This window comes from Indicator indicator, chromosome 10 (genome assembly GCF_027791375.1).
Source record: "Indicator indicator isolate 239-I01 chromosome 10, UM_Iind_1.1, whole genome shotgun sequence".
NCBI classification, from domain to species: Eukaryota; Metazoa; Chordata; class Aves; order Piciformes; family Indicatoridae; genus Indicator; species Indicator indicator.
In genome coordinates, this window is record NC_072019.1 from 35360680 (window position 1) to 35376023 (window position 15344).

General features: G+C 48.0%; 2 protein-coding genes across 2 annotated transcripts; both read right to left on the reverse strand.

Moving 5' to 3' along the window:
- Positions 1 to 485: 485 nt before the first annotated feature.
- On the reverse strand, positions 486 to 8131 carry CZIB (CXXC motif containing zinc binding protein). The gene is made up of 8 exons (XM_054384382.1): positions 7936 to 8131; positions 7751 to 7834; positions 7118 to 7174; positions 6325 to 6406; positions 5801 to 5832; positions 4712 to 4789; positions 1569 to 1634; positions 486 to 768 (listed from the first exon to the last, which is right to left on the reverse strand). The coding sequence occupies exons 1-8, from the start codon at positions 7939 to 7941 to the stop codon at positions 691 to 693; spliced, it is 483 nt and encodes a 160-aa protein (XP_054240357.1). The 5' UTR covers positions 7942 to 8131; the 3' UTR covers positions 486 to 690.
- A 991-nt stretch (positions 8132 to 9122) lies between these two features.
- Positions 9123 to 13593, reverse strand: MAGOH (mago homolog, exon junction complex subunit). The gene is made up of 5 exons (XM_054384319.1): positions 13505 to 13593; positions 13300 to 13358; positions 12995 to 13105; positions 12641 to 12723; positions 9123 to 9268 (listed from the first exon to the last, which is right to left on the reverse strand). The coding sequence occupies exons 1-5, from the start codon at positions 13590 to 13592 to the stop codon at positions 9169 to 9171; spliced, it is 441 nt and encodes a 146-aa protein (XP_054240294.1). The 5' UTR covers position 13593; the 3' UTR covers positions 9123 to 9168.
- Between the last annotated feature and the right edge of the window lie 1751 nt (positions 13594 to 15344).

Sequence of the window (15344 nt, forward strand, 5' to 3'; positions counted from 1 at the left end):
TCTGAAAAGGCTGACAGACCTGGAGCTGTTTAGTCTGGTGGGGAGAAGAATGAGAGGGGATTTAATAAATGGTTATAAATATCTGAGGGCTGGGTGTCAGGAAGGAAGGGACAGCCTCTGCCCACTTGCACCCTGTGCTAGGACAAGAGGCAGTGGATTTAAACTACAGCACACTAAGCTTCACTTCAACATGAGGAGGAACTTCTTCACTGTGAGGGTCACAGAGCATGGAATAGGCTCCCCAGAGAGGTTGTGGAGTCTCCTTCTCTGGAGACATTCAAGCCCTGTCTGGATGTGTTCCTGTGCGACCTCCACTGGATTCTATTGTCCTGCTCTGGCAGGGGCGTTGGACTCGAGGATCTTCAGAAGTTCTTTCCAACCCCTAACATCCTGTGAGCCTGTGAAGCTGCACTCCACCACAACTGTACATCCCCCAAAAGGCAACACGAAGACAATGGCACAGTGGAGCCAAGAATACTGCTTCCAAAAGGGCTTTCAGTTTTTACTGAGGCTATCTCCAAGTACTTTGAGGAAAGTGTTTCAGTAGGGCATGCTGGAGGCAGTAAGCACAACTTAGGATCCCATTGCTAAAGTACAGCCAAGTGCAAAGTAACTCCCAGGAAACTGCATCTGTGATGGTTACAGCTTCTTCACCAGCAAGAAGCTCAGGATTTATTTGGGATATGAACTTCAGCATTTTACAAATTTATGGGTAACTTCGTAGATTCCAACAGATTCCTTCATTTTTTCATCATAGTCATTCCAATCCTGTGGGAAGTAAGATTTCAGTGTTACTCACAGAGGACAGAATGCAATCATGTCTAAAACAGACTGGAATTCAAACTGAAGCTAAACCTTACTCAAGTTTAGGGTCTTAAGACTTCTGTGGAAAGTACTGTGCAGTCTCTAAGCTAGGTTCTGGTATCAGAGAAGGAAGAGCATTGCCCTGAAATTAAATAACCTTCAGTCTGTGATTTTAACACTTTTTTGTATTTATTTTTTTTTCATATGTAGCCCACAAGCTGCAGTGGACAAGGCAGCAACCATGGCAGATGAAAGGATTAGCTATCATTTACAATAACCCAGTCAGGTGGGTAAGCAGACAAGCAGATCCCTGCCAAGTAGGATACCAGGGAACAAATTTGACCTTGAGATTCTTGCTCATAGCCAAGGAAGATTTGCAGTGCTGGAGTCATTAACCTGAGCTATGAAGGAGAGTGTCTTTACCTTACTTCTTAATATCTTTGCACACAGGAAAAGGTACAAGCACCTTCCTGAAAAATCAGTTCACCACTCTGAGTAACTCCAGCCACATAGTACTCCAGGTGTGTGCTCTCTGGAATTCCTGAGTGACTTAGGAAAATAGTTGCATTTCTATCTTTGTCAGCTCCTAAGCTGACAAAATAACACCGTTGGTACTGCTGGTTGCTCATTATTGATCTAGTTCCTCTCTCCAGCTATGACCTACATGAAAGAGCAAAATCAGTCTCCTGTGTGTGCAGTGTGTGTATTTTGGACTCAGGGTCAGAAAGCCAGGTAATGAGATTTACTGAGGAAGCACAACTTACCTTTTCTAACAAGTTGATATCATTGAAAGGTGTGCCAGATTCTGCACCTTCAGCAGCAAACCCTGCCTGCAAACACATTTGCAGTAAGTTTTTAAGATTAAATTGTCCCAAGGAAATAATAAGTATGGTCATTGAAACACGGTTAGAGAAAAGAACTCAGCACAAACTTCTATTGTTTTTCTTTCCAAGTAGGTAGCTCTTTCCTGGTGAAGGGTCAGTATAGGGTTGTGATCCTGTGTATGAGTTGGGAAAATTCAGTCTGAGCAGCCACAGAGTAAAATGAGGGAACACTGCTCCTCTATTTTCCCTGCCAAATGGATATTTCCAGGTATTGTAGCTAATGTTAAACCTGACTTTCCAAGTTGATGCAGCAGTGTCTTAACTACTAACAGCTTTGTGTTCAGAATCCCTACAGGCATTGCACAGAACATAGCTTCATAATAAACTTACACTGCAAGAAAACAACAGAAAGAAAATGTGGAAGAGTGTTAATAGTTTTGGCTTAAATATTGCCAAAACCCACACTAGAGAAGGAGCAGCTTGGATTGGACTTAGGTACAGGAGTGCCTAGCAAGCTTTATGTGAAGGAGGATGGAGGATCAGCTGGCTACAGAAACAGGTTAGTAAACCCAAACAATCAGAGGTCTTCATATTGTTAACTGTTGCTATTTTAAAATAATTGGAAGAAAGGCTAGCACTAGGAAGGAAATAGCAGTGAGGTACAGCACAAGAACGAGTTGTTCCGGTTTATCTTCTAGAGGAAGAGCTTTCCCTTGATAGCGTTCAGTTAGCATGCTGTAAATTCAGTTTTATTTCTTTTAAAGGTAAATTTATAAAGCTCATCCACCTCTGTAGCATACAGGAAGGTTTCTTACATTGCTGTTTCTAACTACAGAATTTTATTAAGCAGCTAAAAAAAGCACAGACAGCTTCCTCCTGGTTTTCTGCAAGGGATATGCACCTGCATTTTTGCTAAATCTCCAATAGTGCCAGTCATTTAACTGTAAAAATGTGTGAGATAAGCTATGTGATTTTAAAATATTGGAGGATTGGAATGGAGGGTTAGGTACTTGGGAGTTAAATAAACCACGGAGTGTGGCAGACAGAACAGGAGACCTACGGATGTGCAAGGCACGGTGGCAATATGGCCTTTATGGCATTGGCAGAAGCCCATCTCAAGGGAACTGCTAGAGCTGCAGAGAAGGATCAGCATCATGGCGCAAAATGCAGAGCTGCGGGACAGAACAAACACTGGAGATGTTGGCTAGCCCTCCAAGGAATAAGAAATCGTGTGGCTGCAAGTAGCAGCATCTGTAGCAGCCACTCGGCACCCTCGGCTCAGGGCAGGGCCTCGTTGCATTTGCGAAGGGAGATGCGCCAGGCAGTGACTTGTGCGCCCTCTGCTGGCTGCCGAGGGGCCGGCAGCGAAAGCCTAAACACTGGCGAGGCAAAAATGACAACAGGCTTTACAACATAGTGACCTGTCACACTTGTGTTACCAAGGAAACTACTGGCTGTGCTTCAAGGCAAAGAAACTTAAGAAGGTTTATGACAAAAGGCATAAGAAACCTCCAATTTTGAGCTGAAGCATTCACTTGGGGGCCAAATACAGTAACTATCCTCAAGTAAAGCCCAAAATCATCTATCAGATTGGCAGCAAGATGTAGCTACTCAAGCACATTGAACAAGAAAGGGAAGTAATTGGAGGGAAAAATTGTCCTTGCCCGTTCTTTTAACACACAAGTTTTAATTTGCTGTTGCACCTATGTAGGAAAAGAGGGTTTATAGCAGAGAATCAAAGGGTAGTTCCTCTTCTCAGGCTCAAATGATTTTTATTTTTAGAAAACTGGTGTAATTTAAATAAGACATAGATGTATTAAGCCACTCTAAACTGACTTCAGGTATGGTTGTGTTATGTCTATAAAATATACAAAAAAAATTCAGTAACGCTACAGCCAGTCCTGCTTGGTGCTGATCAAAAGCCAGATGTAAGGCTGTGGAGAAGGCAGGGTGGCTTGGATCATGTCAAACACAGTACAGTTTATAGAATTGTTTGGATCTGCATATGTTTACTCATTTAAATATCAGAAAATTCACTGAAATGCCTGCTCAGGCATTGAAGAATACTCTCCAACATAGTGTACAGACCACACTGAGAGAGTATCAAATTAAAAGCTTTATCACAGCTGTGAAGCCTCTGTTCTGCAGAGGAAAATAAAATCAACAGCTAGAATGCAGAGCTATAAAACAGTTTGCAATCTTTTCCTAGATTTTTCCTGGAAGTGCAAGTTCCTAGGTCTGGCTGCAAAGCTTTCAAACAGGAATAAAGCAGTCGCCTTTCTGTTCCTCAAAGAGGTGGGCTTCAAAAGATGAACTCCTGCAGCAGGCTGCAGTGGTGAGTTTATTTATACCAAATTCCTTGTAGGATCAGCTGTTTTGGTCAGTTTCTTAGCAGAGTGTCACAGTCTGAGGGAAGGATAAGACAGGTTTATATTTGTCACTCTATTTACACCTAATCCACTGGCATAATAGGCTAAATATAGCAGGGAGTTAGCTCGCATACAGCATGACCGTGCACAAGCAAATGAGTGACCCAAGACTGGCTTGGCCCTGAAGAAAGCCTTTCACTCTGAACCCTGAGGTGAGCTTTGCAACAGCTTTTAACTGCCATGCATCTGCAGGCTTTGTCTGATGCAAGTTTCAGGTGGAAAAATGCCAGCAGTATTCATTTCTCTCTGTAACACACCCAGAAGCCAGGTGTTGGTCCCCTAAATGTAACTATCTAATGATGCACCTCACAACTCCCCCTTGGCAAAGACTCCCTTTTGCAATAACCTGAGCACTGAGGACCTTCCAAATGAATTCAAGTGAGCAGTGCTGAGCCACCTGTAAGGCAATTTGAGAGTGACTCCAAGGTGTGTTTCATTTTAGACTTGGCTGGCACAAAGAACACCAGAGCCATGGTAGATACTTGTGGGGTAGCTTTTTTGGAATCAAATGAAGGAACAGCTGTGGAAAGGATGAAAAACTGGGAAGGTCTAAGACGTTCCAGGAAGAGCAGTACCATTTCAGTGTATGTTTTACCATTCTACAGGCTGTGAGAAGTGCTTTTAAAAACTGAGAAATCACAAGTAAGAACTCACCTGTGGTTGAAAGTCAACTGGCTCCAGACCTCGGCATTCGAACTCCACTATGGTTTTGAATTTCTCACTGTCTTCAGCCTACAATTGAGTGCAAATAACCATCAGTTGTCATCTAATCCAAACAGAGTGACAAGCATTAGTCTAGGAATGAACTCCTTTAAAGACAGGGCTATCAACTCTGATGTCCCAAGTGACAGCAAAATCCTAGGGCTCATTTAATAGGTGGTAATTAACTAGAATTTCTTAATCTGACACAAGGAAGCCTTCAAAAGGAAACTAATACATCCCTAACTTGAGAGGTACAGCTTTGAGCTTTGCTTATGAAATGTATCAGATTATTCTACACTTGAGACTGTGGAGGAGCCTACAAAACACAGTTTTCTGTCAAAGGAGAACACTAGCTTTTTGTGTTCTTGTGTGTCGGTGTGAGCTGAAATTCCCCCCCCACCAACAATAACCAGGCTAGCCCAGTCTGGAAGCAAATGAAAAGCTGTATTTACAAGCAGAGTCTAAAATCTACAATGAAATGCAATGAATATGTACAAATATACAAAATTCACAACATTCACAAATATATACAATCAACAGAAAAAGCACAATCGATCTCCCTTTGCTTCCCCCCAAGGGGACCCTCCCAAAGGGGCCTCCCTCTCCCAGGAGCTTCCCCCCCCAGACTCCCCTGGACAGAGAAGCAGAGTTAGTTAAGCAGAAAGCTGTTAACTTAGCTGCCAAGGTCAGTGTGTTATCTTCAGCCAGAAGAGAAGAAGAAACAGCAGCCAGACAGCCCAGCAACTGCCCCCACTGCCGAACGCAGAATGTGCAGAATGCCTACTGTGTTTTGGGTAATAGTTCTTAAACATTTCTATCTATCCAATGGAAGTGTTTAGAACAATCGTTATTTTGCTTTCTTACACCCAATAGTGACTTATTTACATTCTTTCACTTTCTCTGTTTTGAACTTTGCAAGGAAAAATTAAAAAGACAGTTTCAAACCATCACATCTTGAAAGAGGGAAGTGATGATAAAGCAAAAGCTAAAAATATTATTATTACTTATCTTTCACTCATAGAAAAGAGAAGGCAAACTTACGTTGTAAGGTTTGATTGTCTGACTTAAAATCTCTGGGGAAAAAAAAAAAAGAAAACAGAAATGTAAAAGTGAGTGGCATTATGGCTTCAGTTTTATTCAGCACTAACCAAGCACCAGCTGCTTCTTTCAAAGGCATTTCCTTATACAAAGTACAAAGGATCAAAGTACCCAAGCAGTTCCTGCAGATGGCCCTCAAAAGGTAGAGTTCAATTTTTCTCACTTCTAAGAACACCATTTTGTTAGCCACCCAATGCACAAAAAGAAGGAAGTGTGCTTTTGTGAAATGACATACGGACATGAGTTTTGGTCACACAGACACCCGAGCTCAGAGGAGGCCTTGCTGTCTCCTCCAGGAGCATTACAAGAAGTATGTGCCTGTTGTGAACTCGAGCACCAGTACACAAGGGACAGAACCCCCCTGGAGAATGCTCTTTACAGTGTTAAGCAAAAATGGGGACTGCAAAACCAAACTGAGCAAAAAAAGCGTAACACAGACGATGCCCCTTAAGTTTCTAAGCACGTACCAATGGAGTTCTCCCTGGAGCACAGCTTGCACTTCTGCACCATAGTGGCACTTCCTCTGCCTCCTTTCAGGGGAGCACTGTCCTAAAAGCCATGACAAGAGAGAGATCATTTATAACTGCACTCTAGCTGAGCCATTGGAAACCTCTGCAAAGGTGAAGTAGCTTTTACATCAGTGGCCTTTCGTGTTTTATAAACATTGCAGTGATAAGGCTTGTCTTAAACGAGAGATCTGTGATTCAGAAGGCTGTGCTTGTCAAAGAGTAATTCTGTTCTACACTTGTAACAACGCTTGATAGTTATGTCTTGGCCTATGGGCATGTTCCATTCATTGCTCAAAATACATTCTGACCCTTCAGTAGTACACAACAAAAGGGGATGATTGTTCCACAAGAACAGAACCTCCTCTTACACCTGACAGATTTTCTCCTGCTTTGTCAGTTTCCAGATGCTAATTTAGCACCCTCAACTCACTCTGAATTACCTCAACTTCTCCAAAAAGATTCCATCACATCATAGAAATACACTACAGGCACAAGCTTATTCTGGCATCACTTCATATTTTGCTTCCCCATGGTATTTTTACAGAAAGGTGGCTTTTCAAAGCAGACGTCACTTGTCACCAAGAGCCACCATTCCAGTGGTATATATTAACAACCTCCAAATGTATATATATATTTAATATAGAATATATCAGCATTTTCTGAATGCATATAGCTATCTCATCAGTGCATTCTAGTATCCTTTGTGTGGTGGGTCTGTTTTCTCCTTGTTCTGCTGGAGGTTCAGACGTACCATCAGGCGCAGATACTGCCACTTCTCAGAAACCTCACCACAGTTCCCACACTTCAGCTGAAAAACAATCAGAAAACGTAAAGCAGTCAGTAATGGGGGATTAAAAAGCTGAAGGAGCTGACCAAGCCCTCCAGATTCACAATCCCCACTGTTTCCTAGCGGATAGGAGCTGGAGGCAGGTACCAGCTGCCATCTATTCCAGCAGGCCCATGAGCTGAGTGGACATGGTAGGAATGCCTGCTGCACAGGGTCTGCCCTTCGGTGCACTGGGTGGCAGAGTGGTCAGGAAAAAGACGCAGGGTTGGGAGATAAAAGATGGGAATTGGTCATTGGTTACCTCACCAGTGGAGGCACCGAATGCAAGACTTTTCGTTATTCAGGCTCATGTGCGGTGCCGTGCATGTACCAATGTGTGCTGTCTGTATGCTTCTGCCATCATCTTCACTGCTCACGCAGCAGCGTCCTCGCACTGTACTGAAGCAAACCCCACATCGCTGTTTGAACCCCCTGATGTGACATTTACCGCCGCAGTCCTTGTCGCCAGCTGCCCGGCTGGACAGCCTCACTATCTCAGCGCCGAGAACGGCGCTTCCCAGCTCCCGCAGCCCTCGGGGCCGCCCCGGCCCGCCGCACCTTGAGGTACCAGCGGAAGTCCTCCCCTTCGGCCCGCAGCCGGGTGATGTTCTCCAGCGTGGCGCGCAGCTGCAGCCCGATCCTCTGCAAGGCAAGAGACAGCGAGAGAGGCCGTCGGCTCGGCTTGGCGCGGCCCGGACTGGTCCGCTTCGCTTCGCTTCTGCCCGGCCACAGCTCCTACCTACCCCCATGGCCTCGCAGGGCGCCCCGGAAACGCCGCGCTATCAGGACTCCTGAAGCCGGCGGGTCTGCTCTCGCGGGAGGAGATGCAGGTTTGGACCCGCTGCTGCGTGGTTTTAGTGTTGGGCTGTTTGTCCACCCTCCATCCCGGCACGCTTCTGCCCTCAGCCAAGCTGGCGGCCGCCTCCTGCTGCTGACGGGCTGAAGCCTACGTCAAGACGAAGCTGCCCTCGACCAAGATGGCGCCTCAGGATGGGCCCTGAGGGGCGGGATGTGCCCTGCAGGGCGGGCTGGGCCGGGCCGGGCCGGGCCGGGCCCTGAGGGGCGGGCCGAGGAGGGCGCTTCACCGGAGGGAAGAGGAATGAGGATGGGGGGGGGAGGTGCAAACCGAGTGGGCTAGCGGGAAAGGCAGCAGAGAGACGGTGCCTGTGGCTAGAGATGCATGCAGAGCCAGTAAGAGTTAGGTGTTTCCACCTAAGTCAGCCACGATCTCTCTTTAGTCACGGTGGCTGCTCTTCTAGGAAAACTAGGGAGGTGCTAGATAAAGCAAGGGCGTAATTTCACAAAGCTGCCACAGGGAACACCTGCGGGGAGCCTCAGACCACACTGGGGGCCCCCTACAGTGCTTCACAAAAACGTTGAGGCATGTTTGGTCCTTCAAGTCTCTTAATTCTGCACAAAAGCTCTGCTCACCTAGAACTTAACTTTCTGTACTTTTAATTTCAGTTTTTCTAAAGCTGGATGGGAGTATCGGTGAAGATTCTGAATGGCTCCTGGGTTGCAAGTTGTCTGCTTCTGTTCTGAAGGGGAAAGCACAGCAGCAGGTGCTGTGACCAGGTATGTGCAGTCAGAGCATCAGCTGTTTGGCACATCTGAGCTGGCCAACAGAATATCCAACTCAGGATAGTAACAAAAGTTTCAGTTCAGGGAATCAGATAATTCTATTTTCTACTGCTGCACAGATAGTGAAAATACAGCTTTGTGTGACGCAAGTGAAGTAACAGATCCTCAGTCTACCATGTTATAAGAAGTGTTAGGAAGTCAGTTTATCACTAGAACTCATAAATTAATACATTGGTGAGATTTGTTTTTATGAGATAGTCACTGACAGTTTGTAAAAAAGAAATAAAAAAGTTAACATAGATAAAAGCTTCAGGACAAAACCAGTGAGGAATTAAAACAGCATCCCCCCCCCCCCCCCATACAGACACTGGCATACAAATTTCAGTTTATTTGAATTAAATTGGCTTAATCTTGAAGTGTAGTCCAATAAGACTGAAGACTAGACACTTCAGGTCCTGCACCAGGTAGTAGAACACTCTCAAGCCTTCTGGATCCCTGCAATGCACAACAGAAGGATGAGAAATAAAAGTTAGACTGATGTTCTATAAGCAGCTTGTAGAACTACTCTGTTAGAGAAAACCCAAACACAGGGACTGTAAGGAGGATTTTCAGAGGTCATCTTTGACATTAATGGATTCGTTTAATTCTGCACTGATTGCTAAAATATTCTATGCTCCAGGTATGGACATTTGGTATGGACATTTGGACTTTCGGAGGGCAAACTTCAGGTTGTTCAGGCAACTTATTCGGAAAGTTCCCTGGGTAACAGCCCTTAAGAAGAAAGGGGTCCAGGATGGTTGGATCTACTTCAAACAGGAGCTCCTAAAGGCACAGGAACTGGCAGTTCCCACATGCCGTAAGACGAGCCGGCAGGGAAGACGACCGGCCTGGATGAGCAAGCAGCTCCTGAAGGATTTAAGGGAAAAAAAGAGGGTTTATTGCCTTTGGAAAGGGGGGGAGGCAACTAGTGATATGTTTAAGGATGTTGTTAGATCATGTAGAAGAAAAATTAGAGAGGCAAAAGCACAGTTAGAAATTAAACTGGCCGCTTCCGTGAAGGACAACAAAAAGCATTTTTATAAATATATTAATGCTAAAAAGAGGGGCAAGAGGAGCCTCCACTCTTTAATGGATGTGGAGGGTAACATTGTAACTAAGGATAGGGAGAAGGCTGAGATTCTAAATACCTTCTTTGCCTCCATTTTCAACAGTAAGGCAGGAGGACTTCAGGATAACTGGCCTCCTGAACTGGTCGATGGGGTCAAGGAGCAGTGTTGTACTCCTGAAATCCATGTGGAATTAGTTCGAGACTTGTTGAGTCACTTGGATATTCACAAGTCCATGGGACCTGATGGGATTCATCCTAGGGTGCTGAAAGAGCTGGCAGATGAGCTGGCCAAGCCTCTCTCCATCATTTTCCACCAGTCCTGGCTCACTGGAGAGGTCCCAGAAGACTGGAATCTGGCCATTGTGACACCCATCCACAAGAAGGGACGAACAGAAGAACCTGGGAACTACAGGCCTGTCAGCCTGACCTCAGTGCCAGGGAAAATCATGGAGCAGATTGTCTTGGGGGCAATCACTGCGCACCTGAAGGATGGCCAAGGAATCAGGCCCAGCCAACATGGATTTAGGAAGGGCAGGTCCTGCCTCACCAACCTGATCTCCTTCTATGATCAGGTGACCCGCCTGGTGGACGTGGGAAAGGCTGTGGATGTAGTCTACCTGGACTTCAGCAAGGCCTTTGACACCGTCCCCCACAGCAAACTCTTGGCCAAACTGGCAGCTTGTGGCTTGGACAGCAGCACTCTGTGCTGGGTTAGGAACTGGCTGGAGGGCCGAGCCCAGAGAGTGGTGGTGAATGGTGCCACATCCAGCTGGCAGCCTGTCACTAGTGGTGTCCCCCAGGGATCAGTGCTGGGCCCCATCCTGTTCAATATCTTTATTGATGATCTGGATGAGGGGATTGAGTCCATCATCAGTAAATCTGCAGATGACACCAAGCTGGGAGCAGGTGTTGATCTGTTAGAAGGTAGAAGGGCTCTGCAGAGGGACCTTGACAGGCTGGACAGATGGGCAGAGTCCAACAGGATGGCATTCAACAAGTCCAAGTGCCGGGTGCTGCACTTTGGCCACAACAACCCCATGCAGAGCTACAGGCTGGGGTCAGAGTGGCTGGAGAGCAGCCAGGTGGAAAGGGACCTGGGGGTACTGGTTGACAGCCACCTGAACATGAGCCAGCAGTGTGCCCAGGTGGCCAAGAGAGCCAATGGCATCCTGGCCTGCATCAGGCATAGTTTGGCCAGCAGGAGCAGGGAGGTCATTGTACCCCTGTACACAGCACTGGTTAGGCCACACCTTGAGTACTGTGTCCAGTTCTGGGCCCCTCAGTTTAGGAAAGATGTTGAATTGCTGGAGCATGTCCAGAGAAGGGCAACGAGGCTGGTGAGAGGCCTTGAGCACAAGCCCTATGAGGAGAGGCTGAGGGAGCTGGGGGTGTTTAGCCTGGAGAAGAGGAGGCTCAGGGGTGACCTCATTGCTGTCTACAACTACCTGAAGGGAGGTTGTAGCCAGGAGGGGTTTGGTCTCTTCTCCCAGGCAACCAGCACCAGAACAAGAGGACACAGTCTCAAGCTGTGCCAGGGGAGGTTTAGGCTGGAGGTGAGGAGAAAGTTCTTCACAGAGAGAGTGGTTGGCTATGGAATGGGCTGCCCAGGGAGGTGGTAGAGTCACCATCCCTGGAGGTGTTCAAGAGGGGATTGGACATGGCACTTGGTGCCATGGTTTAGGTAGTCATGAGGTGCTGGGTGACAGGTTGGACTCGATGATCTTTGAGGTCTCTTCCAGCCTTCTTGATTCTATGATTCTATGATTTACAAACAGAATGTTCATTTTTATCACATTAAATTCACAAAACATGACAGTCAGCTTAGGTGAAATCACAGCATCCCAGTACATTAGAGGTTGGAAGGGACCTCCAGAGATCATCCAGTCCAACCCCCCTGCCAAAGCAGGATGACCCAGGGGAGTCCACACAGGAATGCATCCAGGTGGCTTTTGAAAGTCTCCAGAGAAAAAAATTGCACAACCTCTCTGGGCAGCCTGTTCCAGTGCTCTGTCACCCCCACTGTAAAGACGTTTCTCCTCATGCTGAGGTGAAATCTTCTATCTTCAAGCTTGTACCTGTTGTTGTCTTATTATTGCACATCACCCAAAAGAGCCTGGCCCCCTGCACTTGACACCCACCCCTCAGATATTGATATACATTGATGAGATCCCCTCTCAGCCTTCTCTTCTCCAGACTAAACAGCCCCAGGGCTCTCAGTCTCTCTTCCTAGGGGAGATGCTCAAGTCCCCTAATCATCCTTGTAGCATTCTGTTGGATTCTCTCTAGCAGTTTTCCGTCTTTCTTGAAGTGGGGAGCCCAAAACTGGACATAGTATTCCAGATGTGGTCTCACCAGGGGAGAGTAGAGGGCAGGAAGAGCTTTCCTAGACCTGCTGTCCACACTTCTCTTGATGCACACCAGGATACCATTGGCTCTCTTGGCCACAAGGGCACATTGTTGTTCCATGGAGAAGTCATAAGGAAGTCTTGGTTCTTCCAGACACATTGATGTGGAGAGGCCAATAAGAGGTGAGCCTACCTACCAGGAGTTCCTACAGCTGGGCAAGTTTGAAAGCATTGTGTGTAATAACACAGCCTGAAAGCTTTTGGTGCCTTACACTGGAACACAGAGTACTTGTGCCCCCAAGAACTAGTGTGTGCTTTGAAGCAATATCAAACACAAATACCTGGCAATCAGCAAGTTGTACTACAGACTGCTACATGAAAACAACAGCAACATAAGAAACACATGGCACGTACTTGGACTGATTTACATCAATGAGGGAACCGATTTTGGACGTGGTAAAGGAAATGTGCTCATCACCGATGACTATTTCAAGCTCCTGAAAATGAAAGATGGCAGAAAATCAACCTACTGCTTTTTCTACTAATTGCAGAAATGCTGAGGTGATGGCTTTTCCATTGTGTTGCAAAGGTGTTGAACACAGCAGGTCTGTGAATCACAAGCTCTCAGCACTGAACTGCCATGCTTTCAAGCAGTGTTTGTTTCCCTATTGGCAAGAAACAATACTGACTCGAAGAAGTTCAGTTATGCTTCTCATAAGCTAACATAAAAAATCAGAGCAGCAATTAGAAGGGATACTGCACACCAACCTGTCGACCAACTCTGTCGGGTGGAGGCCACAGAGCATCGTCTTCTTTAGTGATTTCACTGTCATCGATGATCCTCTTCAGCTCCTCCATCACGCTCTTATGCACATAAGCCTATAAACAATATTCCAACATGACAACCCAAGTCCTGGCGCTCCCCAGCACGCTGCCCCAGTCTCTCAGCTTGCACAAACCAACGCATGACTGCTTCGCGTTGCCTATTGCCGACACAGCGCCCACTCTAGGCGCAGGCCAGCACAGGCGCCACCCCGCAGGCGACCGGTACCGCCGCGTTAGGCGACCCTTACCTCCTTTCGGATCATGACGTCGTTCTTGTAGTTGCTGTTGTTGGCGTAGCGCAGCTTCCCTGCAGAACAGAAGACGAATCTTAAGCCGCCGCCACGGCAGGGCCAGACAGGCACAGCTCCGCGACGGCCCCGTCCCCGTCCCTGCGACTGAGCCCCGCCTCGCCCCTCCCCCGCCCCCCCAGCCCGGTCCCACTTCGCCCCTCACCGTCGGGCCGGAACTCGAACTCGAGAAACTCGTGGCCGAACTTGCCCTTATGCCCCACGTAGTAGCGGAGATAGAAGTCGCTCGCCATCCTCCCGCCACCGCCCCGGCATGCACTGCGGCGGCGCGGGCGGATTGCGTCACACCCCCGCCGAGCGACCTGAGCCAGCGTAGCAGCGGCAATGACCGCGGCCGCCCCCTGCCGGGCCGGCAGGGCAAGACAGGGCTGTCCGCGCGCTGCCTCTCCGCGGGCGGAGGGGGAGGAGGAAGAGGGCAGGGCCTCAGCCTGGACGCAGACGAGGCGGCCGCGGAGCCCCACAGCGACACGAAGAGTTACCGGTGAGGGGAACTGCTCCACGCAGCCCAGTCCTGCCGATCTCCTTCTCCAGGGCACAGGCCTGGGCCTTTGGCGGGTGGCTCCCTTAGGGTGCTTGCAGCCCGGGTCATAGAATCACTAAGGCTGGAAAAGACCTGTAAGATCATCAAGTCCAACCGTAGCCCAACTGCCATGGCCATTAAACCCTGTCCTGAAGTGCCACCTCTACACCTCCAGGAGACTTCACCACCTCCCTGGGCAGCATGTTCAAATGCATCACCACACTTTTCGCTGTGTCCAATCTAAACCTCTCCTGGCACAACTCAAACCCATTTCCTATTATCCTATAGCTGGTTATTTGGGAGAAGAGACCAACACCAGCCTTGCTTCAGCCTCATTTCAGGTAGCTGTGGGAGAGCAAGAAGATCTCCCCTCTCAGCTTTCTCCAGACTAAACAACCCCAGCTCCGTCAGCCTCTCCTTGTACGACACCCTCCAAACCCCTCACCAGCCTCATTGCTCTTCTGCTGTATGACACCCTCCAAACCCCTCACCAGCCTCATTGCTCTTCTGCTGTATGACCCCTTCCAAACCCCTCACCAGCCTCATTGCTCTTCTCCTGTATGACACCCTCCAAACCCCTCACCAGCCTCATTGCTCTTCTCTTGTGTGACACTCTCCAAACCCCTCACCAGCCTCATTGCTCTTCTCTTGTGTGACACCCTGCAAACCCCTCACCAGCCTCATTGCTCTTCTGCTGTATGACACCCTCCAAACCCCTCACCAGCCTCATTGCTCTTCTGCTGTATGACACCCTCCAAACCCCTCACCAGCCTCATTGCTCTTCTCTTGTGTGACACTCTCCAAACCCCTCACCAGCCTCATTGCTCTTCTCCTGTATGACACCCTCCAAACCCCTCACCAGCCTCGTTGCTCTTCTCTTGTGTGACACCCACCAAACCCCTCACCGGCCTCATTGCTCTTCTCCTGTATGACACCCTCCAAACCCCTCACCAGCCTCATTGCTCTTCTCTTGTGACACCCTCCAAACCCCTCACCAGCCTCATTGCTCTTCTGCTGTATGACACCCTCCAAACCCCTCACCAGCCTCATTGCTCTTCTGCTGTATGACACCCTCCAAACCCCTCACCAGCCTCATTGCTCTTCTCCTGTATGACACCCTCCAAACCCCTCACCAGCCTCATTGCTCTTCTCTTGTGTGACACCCTGCAAACCCCTCACCAGCCTCATTGCTCTTCTGCTGTATGACACCCTCCAAACCCCTCACCAGCCTCATTGCTCTTCTGCTGTATGACACCCTCCAAACCCCTCACCAGCCTCATTGGTCTTCTGCTGTATGACACCCTCCAAACCCCTCACCAGCCTCATTGCTCTTCTGCTGTATGACACCCTCCAAACCCCTCACCAGCCTCATTGGTCTTCTGCTGTATGACACCCTCCAAACCCCTCACCAGCCTCATTGCTCTTCTCTGGACATGCTCAAGCATCTCAAGGTCTTTCCTATCCT